The following is a 17,043-nucleotide window of genomic DNA, read 5'->3' on the forward strand; positions in this document are numbered from 1 at the left end:
TCCGCGTCCACCGACAACCGTGCGGACAGCGGGGAGGGGCGGCCTCTCCGCGCCCCGCCTCCTGCGGCTCTGACGGGCTCCGTCCCGCCGCAGCTCGGGGGTCAAACTACCGGGGAAGGAGCACGAAAATCAGGGGTCCAAAATGTCAAAATATAAAATAAATATACTGTAGCACCGGGCAGATACATGCAGCACAGCCTCCTACCATGCAGGGCAGTTTAACACTATGCAGAGCTGCAGATAAAGTGGTCAGAACAGCCACTGATCACATCAATCTAAATCAATACAGTCTGTTATTGACTAGAGACTAAACTCAGAATATAAAATATTGAGATGGCATAAATGGCCCTTATATTAATACTGAATGACACAGTACAGTACAAAAAATAGACATAAATGCACTATAAACATAAAAACACTATATATATATATATATATATATATATATATATATATATATATATATTAATATAAATACAGATATACACATGGATTGTTAGATTGCACTAGATTAATAAATTGTACGTGATATAAGTATGAATAACTGACATGGGTATATAGGATATTTAGCATCTCAGTATAGTTTGAATGAATAAACTGTACGTTTTGAAATAGATGCCAAAGGTTTGTCCTTTGAGGGTTCATGACATGGAAGGAGTCCGCTGTGCTCACAGGGGCCACAGCCGGAGCTTTTTAAAGGATAATCACTGCAGTAACAAACGGACCAGTGGTCGTGAAGACGCTGGCTGTTTGCTCTTTATAGCTGCTTCATATATTTTCAATAGAGTTTCAGAGAAGTTGAGGTGATAATTGTCTCGATAGAACAGCACTGTGATTGCACACACTGCCACTAATATTTCTTTTTTAGTTACCTTTACAAATTATCATCTATAATAATCTCTTTTCTTTTCCCACCATCCTTTATTAAAGTAATTTTTAATCCCTTGCATCTCTCCCTCCTTTTTTAATAAGGGAGGCTACTTCACTGTGCCTGCAGCCCTCTTATGCAGGGTTCATTAATGTGAACAATTTACCACAGGACACACCACAGTATGTAATTGTCAACTACTGAAATTTCATACTGAATTTGAATAGTATCACAACATTTAAAAAGTCAGTATAGTGTCCACAATGGCAGCGCATATTTCTCTAATGCAAAAATATCCATCTCATTCACAAACACTACTTCATTTTATTAATCTCACAAACATGCAAAACACAAAGCAGATGAGTTATAAAACAAATCAGTTTAGAGATTTGAACTAATCAGCTTCCCAAAAGCCAGTAGGTACACAACTCTCAACAAAATTCATTAATGTTCATACTAAAATAATCTGTCTGAACAAGTTGGCTTTATCTTAATAGCTCATAAGAGAGTGTTTTTAGATCTGTCACCATGTCTGAGGTGTCTGCTCGTGGTGTAGGGTTCCCTGTCCGGGCCTGCTGGACGTCAGGATTGTGTTAACCTCAACAGAAACAACATGTCCACCTCTTTCTCAAGTTTCCACTCTGAGACTCCAGCACTTCCCATTAGCCTGACTCATGTTGGGCCGAAGGTTAAGCATGTTGGGTAACTTTACCTTGCTGCCTTCGTGTTGCAGTCCAGCAGCAAACTACGAGAGGCAACATCACGATAGCGCTGCATGTTGATAACATCCATCCTGCTGTTGGGGCAGCGATAAGAACGGCCTGCAGGAGAGCAGAGAGCCTCCTCAGCTCAACTGTTTTTAGCACATAACCACAGTACCACTTAACACCGATGTTTGGTTGAAGGGGGTGTCTCACTCTTGAGTGCTACATTAAAAACACACTTGTAAATCCATGGGGGAGTGCTGGATTTTTTTTTTTTTAGAGATACAACATCAGTTTCTGTGCACCCAAAACAAGTCCCAGCTGAGCCGCTTCGCAGAATGAAAACTGGGGTGAAATTTGATCCACAAGCTGTATAATGGAGGAAGATGGCTGAGGTGGAGACCTCCAGACAAAAGCAGGCTCCAGTTTCAGCCGTCATGTTGCTATGTGGTGTCTGTGCAGCACCTTAACAGGCCTCTGTTTACATTATGTACAACTGTATTTGATTGGTGGTGTGATGAGAAAGATGTTACGCACCCACGCATTCTTGGTTCAGTTATGGCCTTTTTTGTAGAGCGACGGGGGGGGGGGACTGTTTGGTTCTGCTAGCCAAGCATAGACACACACAGGCCTGCATGCACTCCTCTGTTTGGACTCATTTCATCCATCTCTGAGATACGGGGCACAGAGTTTGTAAAAGTTTGTAAAAGTAGTTAAACTTGGTGGACAACTGACAACTTTATATGCTAGTAGGCACAATCTGACACATAAATCAGCGCCTGTCTGATAAATTTGGACAATAATAATCAGATTTATTCTTTACAGACTCAACGATATCTAAGAGTTGTGGCGCCAGCAGCACTTAACCTTGTTGTCTTGTATCTGCATTATCTATCGTCACGGTGGGACTTTGCCCTGGAAGTTCATGCTGTTCATTTCATTTTGATACTTATAATAAAGTGTTTCTGTTGTTCTTGAATTGTGTTAAATACACCCATGAAAAGTAATATGAAATGTAAAATGTATATGAATATTGAGCGGTAGATAAGATAAATCCAATTGCTGCAATAACACAGCGTATAACTCATTCCCAATCTACTATTCTGATATAGATTTCTATAAGTAAACAAGTTTTGGTCATTACCCTTTTCTGTGCCTCCTTTTATGGGCTGATAACACTGATTTAACATTGTAAACACAACACAAGACAAACAAAATCATGCAAAATCTCATGTAACTTAAATGATTTAGTACCGCAGGTTTTTTTTGCCGCCTTGCTGCAGCTCCTTTTGTTTACACTGCTGACACACCGTGTGCTAATACAAACTGTCATGGTACAGTTACAGCGGTACTCTAACGGTTTATGTACACACTTTCTGGTCGTTTCTGGCGCCACACAAAGACTGGCTTTGTGAATCGATGCAGCCTGCAGGCCTTGAGCAGGTCCTTGTCCGTGGCTGAGAATTTGCATTTAAATTGCTTCGCCCACACACAGCCTGATGCAGCACACCTGATGAAGTACGGAGGGAACTGGGATGAGTTCAAGAGAAATGACATATTACTACTGTACCTCAGAGGACGAGCACAATCAACAGCAAAACAACCAAATCTCTATTTGCTGTTTCATCTTATTCCCGATTCATCTGTTTTTTACCCTCTAAAGTTTGAGTTGTGTCATGAAGCCATGTTTTTCATGTGCGTTACTGCAGTGAAAGCTACAACATGTGTCTGAGAAGAGTTACTGTATGTTATCTGGTTTCTCCTTTGGCCAATACAGGTGTGGTGGACGGTATTATATGGCGAGCTTGGTCAAAGATTAAGGAGAACATGTTAAATTCCACTGAGGGGAGTGTCCTTGACATTCATTGACCAAACGCACCCATTAACACTCCTATTACCTCCATTTGCAGTGGTTGAGTGATTCTGGAGAAAACAAACGGCCTCGTGCTTAACTGCTTGCCCTCCTGTTCTGCCATTTGGGGACAGGAGCCCTTAAAATGCATTGAAATGCTTGGACATCAGGAAGTAGCCCGTGCCATTTAAAAGTCACTGAAGATCAGTTCAATTAGATGTGATCCTGCAGGCTACTCTTTTGGGACATATAGTCAGTAGAGTGGCTGAAGGACAAGCTAATATTAGACCCAGTTATGGGGGAATAGATGGTGTGACCAGCGGCAGCAGGTCAGCCAAGATGTAGCTTAACACAGAGACAAGTTTTATTGTTTTATTGCTTTATTGTGTTTGCCTCTTTCAACATAGCTGGAAACCTTTGCAGCTCTAGAAGTGCCAGATTTAGTTGTAGAGGCCTCGTGAATGAGCAGGTGTACGTACATACACTACACACAGCTGCAGACAGGTACGGACACCATCTCCTACACCATATACCTGCACACGACAACTGGTTTTCATTCTGCAGCACTGAAACAACCAGTAAAAGGAAGCCAGTGAGCTTTTACACCTTTGACTGCAGCTCTATTGCTGATGAGATAGAAAGAAGTGTGGATACAGTAACTCTCTGCTGAGGTTATAGTGGCGTGTTTTAATCTCCTGTATCTCTTTTAAATACCTATCATGTACCTGTATGGTTCACCACATTTATCTGGCAGTATTCTCCCCCTGAGATAATGTTAATAGAGATTGCACTGTAATAGAGACAGAGCAGGGTGGCAGCTGTGCTTTCATATCAGCCTTTCTCTGAGCAGAACATACTCTTTTACTCATTTGGTCCATCCCTGCATCATGTTTGCATCACATCTCTTACCTGATAATGACACTTTAGTGACCTTCAGCACAGTGACCGGATGATGTGGTGACACCCAATCTGTGCGTTTGCTTTGAATTAGCCAGCACTGAAGTGTTTTATCTTTGCATACTGGTGGTGCAACACTGGGCATGTGTATGAAGCCGTAGTCCAGCCCCGCAAACCCGCCCACCACCCTCCCTCTTCCCTTCGGTGAGTCTCGGTCCGCCCGCAGCAATCTCCTTCCCGGCAAGCGTTCACTACAGAGATGGCTGCGAAAGTGTGCAGATCAGTCCTCCTGCTGTCCCGGAGCGGCGGAGCGGGGGCCGGCAGCCTCCCCGCACTTGTTGTCTCTTCACAGCGACACCACCAGCACGTAAGACCGGTAAGTCCCAGGACGTGTGTGCGCGCGGGAGAGGAGAGGTGCGGACCGGGCGGGCAGGCTGGACCGGATAGGGGAAGCTGTGGTGGGCTGGCTGGCTAAGGAAGTCAAGCTAACTAGCCACAAGATTTTCCGCTCAGGTCTTTTTCTTCACATGGAGGGATGAGGCACCAGCCGAGTCACGGTGTGCATCCAGCCCGGTGCCGTGTGGCTGTAATCCGCGGCGGGACGCAGAGCTTTGACGGAGCCGATGCAGCTTTTTGGAGCGTCTGCTGAAGCCCTCCAGCTGCTGTACCTGGCCCTCACACCCTCTGCCCTGCTCTGCCTCAAAGCCTCATGTTTCCTCCCGTGTCCTTCAACTTTGCGGCCCCATTTTTCCTGCCTGTGTGTGTGTGTGTGTGTGTGTGTGTGTGTGTGTGTGTGTGTGTGTGTGTGTGTGTGTGTGTGTGTGTGTGTGTGTGTGTGTGTGTGTATTCCTGCAGTAACATGGAGGGGCTGGTCTGATCACCGACGGCCGGGGATGGGTGTCTTATTATCTGTGCTGTTGAAGGAGTGTTTGGTGTGAGCAGCTTTTACCTTTTGGGGGTGGTGGTGGGGGGGTTTGGTTGTCAGTCCATGACCGATGGCCCCCCTCCTCTGCTCCTCTACATGGTGTGTGAACTGCAGATGTCTGTGTGAGCTGCTGGTGCAGCAGCAGAAACTCAGAATAATGAATGTCTGCCCAGAGCTGGAGAGGAAAACTACAGTTATGCTTGTGTGTGTGTGTGTGTGTGTGTGTGTGTGAAGGAAATACACACACACACACACACACACACACACACACACACACATGTATACATGAGTCCTCACAGGAACATGGAAGCCCACACTTGGATGATGTCAGACTCTCCAGCCAGCTTGCTGTTTCTCCCCTCCCTGCGGGTGTTTCCCCATTCAGCTGGGAGATCCTGGGTTTTCCTATAAGCTGATGCAGGCCCTGTTCACGGCCACCGCAGCCTCACACACGCTCACGATAACAGGAAGGTAACCGTGTTTACAGAACTGACACTCCAGTGCAATAGTTGCACATCTTGTTCCTGCTTCTGTGACCCACTCCCTCGGCTGAAGCTCGGGGCCTTTTACAGCAGCCGCCTGAAGAGGGAGGCGAGGCACAGGACGGACTTGAGCATGAAAGAATGAGGAAGTGGTTGCAGCCCATGAGAGAGCGGCCCTTTGACGTAGGCAGCCGAGCAACCGTGAGTCTCCCTTTGACTCACATCTCTGCCCCTGTGTCTCTCTGTTGCTCTGTGCTGCTCTGTCCTTCTCATGTTTTCCCCTTCGTGACACTCTGTGAAATGAACTGAGGCTCAGTCCTGTGAAACAGAATAGACTCTCTTGGTCCATGGGGGCCCTCGGTGCTGTCGCCCTCTGTGAACTATTACTACAGAACACCTTCACCCCCGTGGAGAGGTAATATCCTCTCCTTTCCCGAAATAAGTCGGCCTGTTTAAACGTTAAGTGATTTAGCTGCGGCTCACTGTGTCTCGGCAGAGTTCATTTTATTTCAGTCTGCTCAGGTTGTAGTTTTGTTTTCCTGTCATATTAAGTCCTCGTCCATGGGAGCGTTGATGCTGCGGCTCCTAACGCCGGCCTGTCACTGTGTGACAGCCACGTTCCTTATTCATTTGTGAGTCCTTCGCTGCAGTGTGGGGACTCTCTGTTTCTGCTCTTGTGTCTGTTAACCTGCAGTGGGACACGTCGGCATGTGTTGCTATGAAGCACGTAGCGTCTCTCAGTGGAGCACGTTCCTCGAAACACACAAATATGCTGCCCAGAGCCCAGTTTTAAGCAGCGAGCAGACTAAACGGGTCTGACTGCTGCTTCCGTAATGTGGTGCAGTAATGATGGGTTAACTCCCCGGGGATGCAAAGCAGACCGGTCTCCAAGGCTCACATTTAACCTGCACCAGATTACTATTGAGTCAGCTGTCATATAAAGTGCTGCTGTGCTGAAGTGTGGCAGGGGAGTTGAGTCATTGTGAATAAACCGTCGTTGTAAAAGGCTTATGAATCACAGGTTGAACTGGGCTTTTGTTGCTGTATGTTGTAGCACGCTGAGTTAATATTTCCTCACGTTGGGTCTAAAATACAGACTTTCCTGGTGAACTTGGGAGTCAACAAGAAATCAAATCATGTTTTGTAAGTCGGTTATTTCCATTTAAGCCAACATGTTCATTAACGCTGAGCAGTTGGTGGCTGTAGTCACGGGGGCCACGGGGCCGATGCCCACTCCTGGCTTTTAATCCAATCAGTGTAGGTGTAAACTAATTTATCCCTGCTGCCTTCACGGGCTCAGTGCTGAAGTTCTCCACATTAGTGTGATAGGAGGAAGAGTGTCAGCTTGTAGCGCTAGTCTGCTAGAAAGGTGGACAAAAGATGGCTGACTGACTGATGAACCTGTCAGTCAGTCTCACTGATGTAAATCTGACATCTATGGAAAAGCCATTCATGATCTCACATTTACAAATCTGACAGAAATAGAAGCAGGCGTACTGAGCTGGGTGTGAGAACGATCTCAATAAGGGAATGTGGTAAAATGATAATGGATAACGATGATAAACTTTGTCTGTTTTTTCACCAGATGTCTAATAGCTGCAGAAATAGAAGAGACGATAGCCAGACAGAACATTTCCCACCACACAGCCGTGTTTGAGCTCAAGGTGAAGAAAGTGGAAGTGATGGTGGATGTGGTCTGGAAAAGAGGAACAAAACCAGTGGAATCAAATGGAAGGAAAGTGATGGTGAAAGTGAACTCAGGGTTTCCTCCAGATCTGTCAGTTTATTAACGTTTAGTTTGGTTTAGATGTTATTTAGTACATTCCTTCATCACAAAATATCTTCTGAACCATGTGTCAATAAACCTCAGGCCTTCAAACTGGCAGCAGTGTCACATGATATATTGATATGGATCAATAGGGACAAAAGCTGATCGGGACCATATTCTAGCCGTATTACCCAGTAACAGAACATGTTGACATGACACGATGACTGAAATGTCACACCAGCTGTCAGTTAATGTTCGGCCCTCTCCTGTAAACAATCGATGGCGTCTTGGCGCCGAGGCCTGATTGGCTGATGATGACGACCTGCGTGTCTGTTCTCAGATCTGATCACATCACGTCTGCTCCAGAGGAATCTTAATAATCGTTCGTCAGAGCAGCCGCACTGTTCCATCTTTGCATCGATATTGGATTACTATGTGCACACTGAGGCTATTTTAATGGACACGAAGTGCAATTCAGAGGGTTTTTCTTTAGTGGGTGAGAAAATTGATCTGACTTTTCCTGGGGGGGTTCATACACTCTTGATAGGTAATATGAAGCGAAGTGATGCAATCAGTCAAAGGTACGGTTACAGAAATGATTGATTTGTTGCCTGAATATTCCACTCAGTCCATACAGCATGTCATGTTCCTGCCACCGGTCTGAACATGCCAACATGTTCCACATTAGCATTTAGTATAAACAGGCTGGGGTAGAGAGACACCCCCACCAGACTAGATATAAGAAGACACTGCTTCATTAAGGGCTTCTTCCTGATCTATTGAAGGCATGCTGAGCCCTGTGGAAAAGGAAAACAGAAAAGAAATGTAGAGAAACACCATATTAAAGAGGACAGTGAGCGTGATGGAATACGATGGGGAACATAACACTATGCAATACAATGAATTTACAGAGTATTTCTATGGAAAATGTCGAATGAAGCATCACTAAGTGTGGTTAGAAATTCACTCAGAAACATTACAGTGCAGCTCAGTTCAACGATCAGCACTGAGCTGAATAATGAGTCCTCCAGTCCACCACTGACGGCTCTCTTCTTCACTGTTTGAATTACCGGCAGATAGTGGGCTGTGGAGCAGGAAATAGAGGAGAGACAACCAATCTTGAATTGCCAGGCAGGCTGTTAGCTCGCGCTCCCTCAGCGGCAACCGATCTTAGTTAGACCAGTGTCTAGATACAGAAAGACTGCATTTCCCATGATGCACCTGCACTTCTGTACGACCAGCAACATTTCTCACAATCGGTGACTCCTGTGTGTTTGTGCTGTTTGTATTGAGAGTGGTTTTCCAGAAATGGAGCCACGTCGCTGCAGTATTATAACCTTTGTTTTGTTGGTAAAGGCTGTTTGAATGCATGCAGGGGTCAGAGTGCAGGTGAAGGTCAGAGGTGGGGGTGAGGTCAACTGCAGCATTGAACCATTTCATCATCAAATGAGCAACACTAGATATTTAATATATTGACCTCACCGAATAATACACTCAAACTCCATGGCGACCAGACCCATACGTCTCATTTTTACAGTCACAGTAGCGCCTTCATCTCTTGTCTCACCAGCAAACAAAATACCAAGTGTGTGTTGTCATTTCAGTGACGAAATGCTGATGGCTTTACTGGCTGTGTTTCTGACAGAGCTCCCGTCGGCGCTCAGCGTGGCGATCAGAGTCATTCCCAGTGTCTGCTGTGGTCAGGGAGCGGTGCGGTTCACCTGGCAGGCGCTCTGCCCTGAAACTGAGAGTGGTGCATCTGTTCAGCTGCAGCCTTTTTTCTACAGCGTCTCCATCATCCCTCTCCCTGTTTCCACTACGTTTCAGACGGCCGGTCTGTGAGCTGCCTTCATCGTGCTGCTTTTGTTGGATGTTGTGTCTCACATTACAACAACTCACGACACTCCATGGTGTTTTTTATGTTTTTGCTAATTGCTTCAAGTGCTGCAGCAGCAGCAGGTAATCCAGTTAGAAGAACATGCAAATTATCTTCTAGTGCAGGTATTTTACACACGCCCCAGGAGCAGCTGTGCAGACTTTTCTAACCAAGGTATTTTCAGCTAATTCATGGGAAAAGGGAGAAAAACTCTCTTTTCTTCTCCCCCATACGCTCTGCCGGATCTCCAGACATATGCTGGTGCGTGTCCTGTTTCCCTCGTGCTTTCTTCTTCCAGTTCCCCGTCCTGAGTGAGTCCATCACACCTGCTCAGCACGGTAGCTTTTCTCACGCTCACCAGCTGTTTGCCCCGCGGCCTCAAGAACCGTCCTGGGAGGTGAAGAGGCTCGGTAGTAGACACTAAGTGAAGTGTCCCGCCCCCCATACAGTGCAGTTATTATTTTAATGCTTCAGCTCCTTACCACTGTGGTGCCACATGCCTCTGTAATCTGCTCTTCATTATGGAGATGCTGTAGTGTTGTAATGGATGAGACTATTGTGATGGACAAAGTCCTCATTAGTACTCTAGAATGGATTTCACCCTTGAAGTGGTAAATGGCTGGTGAACCTCTGCTGTTGGCATAGACTAATTAGTTGCTTCCCATGTTTCTGTGTGGCCCCGCGTGTCTCCAGTCAAGTCTGAAAAGGACATTAAACTAGGCCAACGTGTGTAATGTGATGATGGATGGAAGCCACGCTTGGTTACCCCCTCTCATCTCTGGGACGGCGGGCTGCTGGCGTCCTCTGCCAGGAGAGCAGGTGAGGCTGCTGCTGCAACCTGAAGGTCATCAGCCTTTCATGCTACTGGATATGAGATCGGGCTCATTATTGTGACAGCACGACTAATCTGTGGCAATGCTGCGGCCAAATGAGGAGTGTAAATTAGACGGGCTTGTCTGAAGGTCGGGCATTCCCAGATCTGTCACAGCCCAGTGTTTCCAGGTCGTTCCTCCAGACCAGTTTGTCTCCACACTCTGAAACCACAACATCTTTATTACTTCAGTGTTACTGCACGTGTGAAAGTTTTTCTGTCAAATGATGGTGTGTGTGTGTGTGGCATTTAATAATACACTTTAGATACTGTATGTGCTGTTTGTTGTTGTGGGCCTCTGTTGACTTGAGAAGCATGTTTTATTCATTTATTACACTCTTACATCTTGATTTACATAAAACCTTGGACAGCTGAAAATTACACAGGAGCAACAAAAGTAGAACAGAGAGAGTCGGTTATGTCTGCAGGCCAGGGAACCTTAATGCCTTAATGCTAATATCTTACCTGAGCCTTCATCAAGGTGCCGTCACACCAAAATTCTCTCCTCACCCGTTTCATTTGCTTCCAGGCTCAAATGAATCCCACCTTGTTTGCTTCGCAGAGTTCAATTTGACAGAACGGCAACATTTGAAGACTATGCAGCTCATTAGCGGGACAGAGGGCGGGCTTGACCTCTCCTCCAGGAAGTATTGATTGTTTCTACCCTTGTTTGTAGAAGATCATGGTGAATTAATGCAAGTGGACGGCGGGTAGTGACAATTAAACCTCAGGTGGTGTTATATGCTACCTGTCAGCTAGCAAGTAAATTTCCCCTTGCTGATTCAGCTCTGTCCACTTATTTACTCAGAGGAGGCACACTGAGTCTGGATGAGATAGACTTTGTGTCCTAATGAGAGTAAAAACAGGACTGTGCTCCTATCAGGCCCATGATGGGGCCGTATCCTCTGAACCCACTCTCCTCACTGTTCCTGCCAGGCCCCCACTTATCTACATTGCGCCGCCGTATTGGATTGAAAACTGTATGGTATATTGAATCTGACAGATCCTTAAATTACAATTGTGCGGTGAAAAGTAGGAAACAATCCTATCAGAGCAGGGCAGCAAGAGGAGAGTCATCTGTGTGTGACGGGCTGTCAGCAGCGGTGCAGCTCTTAATTGGGACTGTTAACATTATGTGTGCAGAGTTTTGTTTTACTGGTGGAGTAATGGCTGGGAGGAACGCTGGGATTCTGCGTGAGGATTCCCTCGGCCTCAGGCTCACCTCTTACACTGACGAGAAACTGGGTGAGAAGGGCTGCTTCTCATTACGGCTCTGCTACCTCACTGCCAGCAGAGCTGAAAGGATTATTGCATCTGTTTAACTGCAGCACTCTGTTTCTAGCAGGATTCCTGAATATGCAGGTAAAAATCAGTCAAGTGTCGAACTTTTTTATTCTCGCTTGGTAGAACTGCTGCTGCGGCCAACTTCAGAATAGTGGTTGATATTAGCAGCCTCCAGAGTTTAATGAGCTTCATCTGATCTGATCATCTGACCGTCACAGAAATGACTCATGATAAGTGTTTAACTTCAGCTTGGCTGCAGGATCCTTGTTTTTTTCTGTTTATGAAGGTGAGTAATGAGTTTATCTGATAATAAGTGGATAAGAAAATCTAGTTATAGGTGGCTTATAGTGTGTGTATGTGTGTGTGTGTGTGTGTGTGTGTGTGTGTGTGTGTAGGCTAGCTAATGTCCCTGATGTAATGAACAATATAATATAATCCATAAAAGTGTCCATGTTTTACACACGTGTGTATTTTTACATCACTTGTGATGAAGAAATCTGAATTCTGACTTAATAAATGTCTTTCACTTCATCTGGATGACGGCTGAATGTCTGTTGTTATCTTTAGTGCCCAAGGTTTCATGACAGTCGACATTTTGAAGAGCGTTTTTCAAGTAGATCTAATAATTAGAAAGACAATGTTGGCTCAGACTTTCCTCTTCACACAAAACTCTGTCTGAGTCACAGTGATGGAGCAGGTCACATCTGATGGTGAAGTCAGAGCATTTAGGACCACTGACAACTGATTTGAGTAAAATTGCTCCGTAAATAATTTATGTTGGCGTACAAGTGACTGAGAAACTCTGTTGGAGGAATAAGTAATGCAGTACTGGACATTTATGGGCATAATTTAGCTCCATGAGGTTCCAGGTCAGCCCAAACTGAATCCAACACTTTAACACACATTACTAAACAGTTCTCTCGAAGGGGAACCCCTGCAAACTTCAACATGGTAATGGGACTCTAATTGCTTGGATGCCCCCCCTCACAAGCTCATAAGTAGTCCTTTTGTTCTCGCTGAATCGATGTGCCGGGTTAATGGGAGGAGGACTTGACATTTTCATGTCCGTTACACCTTTTCTGTCCCGGCGGTTTGAGAGCACGGGTCAGCGTCTCCTCTGATGAGGCTGGAAGCAGATCTGCATGTGTTTCAGAGTTTATCTGCGTGGTGAACCCTACCGATGTCAGGTCACCGTGCAGGGGTGGGGGGGGGATTTGCTGGTCATGGTTAAACAAGATGTACGGAGAGCTGCGACACCATCGGCGTGCTGAGGTCGTCGTGCGCTGCCTTGAGAGAAATTCTCTCGCCATGGTGGCTTAGTGAGGCGAGGTGCCAAGCAGGCTGCTGTCTGTTTTAGCGTTGACTCACTTTGCTCTCTTTCACCCTGGGTGGTTGGCACACATTAGCTATGGCCATCACTATAAAGCTTGTCTAAACTTTACAAGGCCACGCGTCGTGTCAGGAGCAAATCAAAGCAGCGAGCATTTGACACGTCTCAGGGGATTTTAGCAGAACTGAACATGCTGTCATTATCAAAGCAAGTCCAAAAGAAGTAGAAATCTGTTTTTTTAAAAGGTATATTTTTCCTAAAGACTATTTTTTGGCCTTTACGGCTTTATTGAATTGTGACAGTGATCAGAAATGGGTGAGAGAGGAAGAGGAAGACATGCAGCTAAGAAATCAAGAAGCATATTAAAGCGATTTAAAGCGATATAAAGTTCCTCTGTTGAGTTTTTGACCATCAGTGAGTTCATCTAACTGTCACTTCATGACATATCAGTTATTTCCCTTTTTTCCAGAGATAATTCAGTTATTCTGTCCTCAAAAGCCCCCAAAAAACACTGATATTCCCCGGCACACTGTACCCCCCCCCAAATGAACTGGTTTTCAGGTGTCCCGGTGGATAAATGGGTGTCTTTGAAGGCACAGAGACGATGTGGTCTGAAAGGCCACACCACACGGGAGTGAAGCTGCTGTGAAGCTGCTTCGCCTCTTCAGGGCTCACAAAGCTTCACTGCTTCTGTTTCCTCCAGTAGAGGCCTGCAGTCGTCTGTCTGTGTTTTCTGAATGATGCTTGTGACAACCTCATTAAAGCACCAGAATCATGAGCTGAGATTGATCAGACTCTGACTACATCCAGGGAGTCAATGAGCCCCAGAAAGCAGGACTCTGCGTTCGGCCCGGCGCCCGGTGTGTTTGCACTGTAATTACCCAGACTGTAGCAGTGCCATGGTGGACACAAGCGCACACGGGGGGATTCTCCATGGAGGAGACTAACAAAGAAGACACACTTCTATCCAACAGTGGACTCTAAACCCTCGAGGAAATTGTTTTGTTTGTGATGATTGGCAGGACCAGAACAAGCCAAACCGTCACCATCAGTTTGGTGTAAATGTATGATTTTTTTCTGATTCTCATCTGCTAGTTTGAAATGAATCGGAGGTCTGAGCATCGAGTCTTTGGTCCAATTTAATTAACTCCCATATCGGCACAAGTGGATCAATGCACATGTGGAACACACATGCCTGTTTCATGGAGCTCAGCGGAGGGTTTATGGCCCTGAGAAGAGTGGGGGGGGGGTCAGATATACAGTGAGGTGGAGGTGGAGGTGGAGGGGGTTGGGGTGGCGTTAAGTCTGTTTTTTTTTTTTTGCTGCCTCTGCACTTTGTAGCCTCATTCACACCGATCACTCAGTTTAATGGTATTCTGATTTGTGTGTGGACTGAAGGTTTGGACCAGATAATCCTATTAGGAGGGTTTTGTGTAAATGTTGCTCGGCCTGGGGAATACGGCCAAATTACCATGTCACAGTTTTGACTGTATAGACGGCAGGACAGTATTAATATATTTATTGCTGCTGACTGACTGCGCTGCATTTATTTGATTCAGCTTTTCCATTCTCAGGTATTATGACTTCATCACGAGAGCAAAATGATCCATAGTGTCATCCATTATATATATATACAGTATATATATATGATCATTGTGATGATATCACAGAACCGTCTGTGCACATAGTACATTTACTCACTGCTCATCATGTGGTTAAACCATCAAACGACAAAATGTCTCCAGTTCTGCAGAACAAGCGGCACCACTGAATAAAGTCTCCTGTCACTAGACTCTGATATTGATATATATATGTACTGTAGTATAATGTAAATTATCTGAAAAGTCATTTGGAAAAAACCTACCTGAGAAATGGAGGCCCTGCGCTCTATAAATCTAATATTAGTATGAAGCAGATTCCACAATGATGCACCACGACCAGAGACGCTGCTTTAAAGGGACGGTGTCCTCGTTATAAACTGTGTAGAAACAAGCTCCTACAGTTGACAAATTGATATCGTCTCATGAATATATGCATGTTATGGTTTGATCCAAGCCTGCAGGAGGCTAATCCATCATGGCCGACTCTAAAACACCGTCCGGCCTTAAAGCTGGCGTTCTGTCTTCCTGTATGTGAAAGTCAGTATCGACTGAGGGACGATGGGTGAGAGATACCATCTTGCCTCTGCTCAAAGGCACCTCCGGGAAGCAGGGCAGTAAGTAAATTGCTTATGTAAATAGCTCTGATGCTATAATCCTTTGTTGATGAGGTGACGGTCCAACGCAGAAGATTTATAATTTCTTTTGTCTCTCGGATTAAAAGAACATTTCACTCTTGACTCACAGCTGTATCAGGGCATCGGTTTAAAAGGAGATATCCAATAATAGAGCAGCAGCTCTACAGATATGGGAGTGTTTGAATAAAACAGTGGCGACTTGTGGTCTCGTTATGCCTTTGAGACTGAGTGTGTTTGCTAATGAAAACCGACAGCCATAATTGTTGTTCTCGGCCATTGAGTTATCGCCATGCTGTTTGTAGGAGCTCATCTTTCTGGTGCAACTGTAGTGCTGTGTTAATAAGCATGACTTTCATGGAGGCTAATGCTAATTAGCACTATCAGCATGGCTGGGGAGGGCTTTTCCCTCGAGCAGACCATGGCTTACTGTAAAGGCGCTGAGGTGGAGGCCTGTTCTCTGCTCCCTCAGTAGGCAGAGGCTGTGCTAGTCCAGCTCTTTATTTTATGACAGATCCCTGCGGGAAATGAGAAATATCTATCTCTGTTTACTCATTTTTGTGCATGTGCTTGTGCGTTCACACACATGCCTCGCACCCTTTAATGATGGAGATTGAAGAAGAAGCCGCTGACCTCGAAAAGCGCCTGTGGTTTTCTCATCCTCATTCCACACACGGAGGTCAGAAAGCGATGGAGCGCAGAGTCCCACGTAAGCGATGACCCAGCTGCCCGATGTCTTCATGCTGCTGTCTGGCATGGATGTGTGTGTGCACACGCCGCAGGCCCGGCGTCAGCTTGAAACACACACACAAGCTTCTCATAACTTCACTTGCATGAAAGCCGCTTTCTCTGGTGAGAGTGGGGATTGTCAGTCAGCTGTTTGTCTGAACACTCGTTCACAGCCTTTGATTTGAAATGAAGCTTTGAGCAGAAAGACGAGATACTAGACATTTCTTTTCCCACCATACCGTTACTCATCGTTTGCCAGCCAGCTAGTGCTCCACCATTCTAAAAATAGGATCGAGGAGATGGTGGAGAGCAGCCTTGTTGGAAAATGCATTTCCATGGAGACAGTCTTCTTTGGGCTCTAGCTCTGTGATCAGAGAGCTGTTGTGGAGGACAGGATTCTGGGCTAGTTTAGCTAAAAGTATGTATTTACATCCCCTGTTTTGTCGTCAGGACAGTGTTGCCATAGTGGAAATGGAAAAGTAAAACAGGTTTATTTCACAGACGTCTGCAGCAGCAGCTTCCCCCTTTAGCTTGGAAAACAATATGTAATGTGCTCCTGCAAATCATTGTGCTCGTAAAGTTTACGTCACTGTGCCTCGCTTCATACCGTGCTCATGTGTAGACAGTATGCAAACCAAATGCAGCGTGCTCCCTCCCTCCCTCCCTCCCTCCCTGCATCCATGCATCCATGCAAAATACCTTGTGTATACAGACTCTCAAACACAGATTGAAATCTGATATTCAAGGACTGAGAGTAGGATCGTCTTAGGCTTTTGTACCCAACTGTAATCTGATGACTCAGTGGCAGCCTGTATGAGCCACGTGGATCACTATGACTGCTCCATTATGTTGCTCCTAAGGTATTTAAAAAGTGCCCACATGTCCAGCATCTGGCAGCTTTATTAGATTATTTGAATGTTTTTGCCTGAGTTGTTTCCTTGTTCAGTTAATGTGGGCAACAGAGTGTAACTGTCGTCTCAGGGGTATTGATCTATGAGTGGGAGGGGCTGTTTGTCATTCCTGAGGCATTAGAATAAAAAAAGAGCTATTTCTCTTGTGCATGTGGAAAAACTCAGCTGAGACGCATCTTTCTGTTATTTACGCCTGTTTGCCTGCTGTGCAGTCGGTCTGCACCCATAACTTCCCTGTTACATGCAGGGAAAAGATACCGAGTTATTCCCCCATACAGCCGCTGCATGGAGATCAAATACTTGTCATTCAGCC

At 45.5% G+C, this 17,043-nt stretch overlaps 1 protein-coding gene across 2 annotated transcripts in view; it reads left to right on the plus strand.

Annotated features, from left to right (window-relative positions):
* Positions 1–4,565: 4,565 nt before the first annotated feature.
* mcu (mitochondrial calcium uniporter) overlaps positions 4,566–17,043 on the plus strand; it is a 47,449-nt gene continuing 34,971 nt past the window's right edge. For both annotated transcript variants that reach the window (XM_070841268.1, XM_070841269.1), the window contains exon 1: positions 4,566–4,697. In XM_070841268.1, coding sequence (XP_070697369.1) covers positions 4,581–4,697 — 117 coding nt within the window. In that variant the 5' untranslated portion in view covers positions 4,566–4,580. The remainder of the gene's footprint in view (positions 4,698–17,043) is intronic.

The sequence above is a fragment of the Pempheris klunzingeri genome, chromosome 12 (genome assembly GCF_042242105.1).
Source record: "Pempheris klunzingeri isolate RE-2024b chromosome 12, fPemKlu1.hap1, whole genome shotgun sequence".
NCBI lineage: Eukaryota > Metazoa > Chordata > Actinopteri > Acropomatiformes > Pempheridae > Pempheris > Pempheris klunzingeri.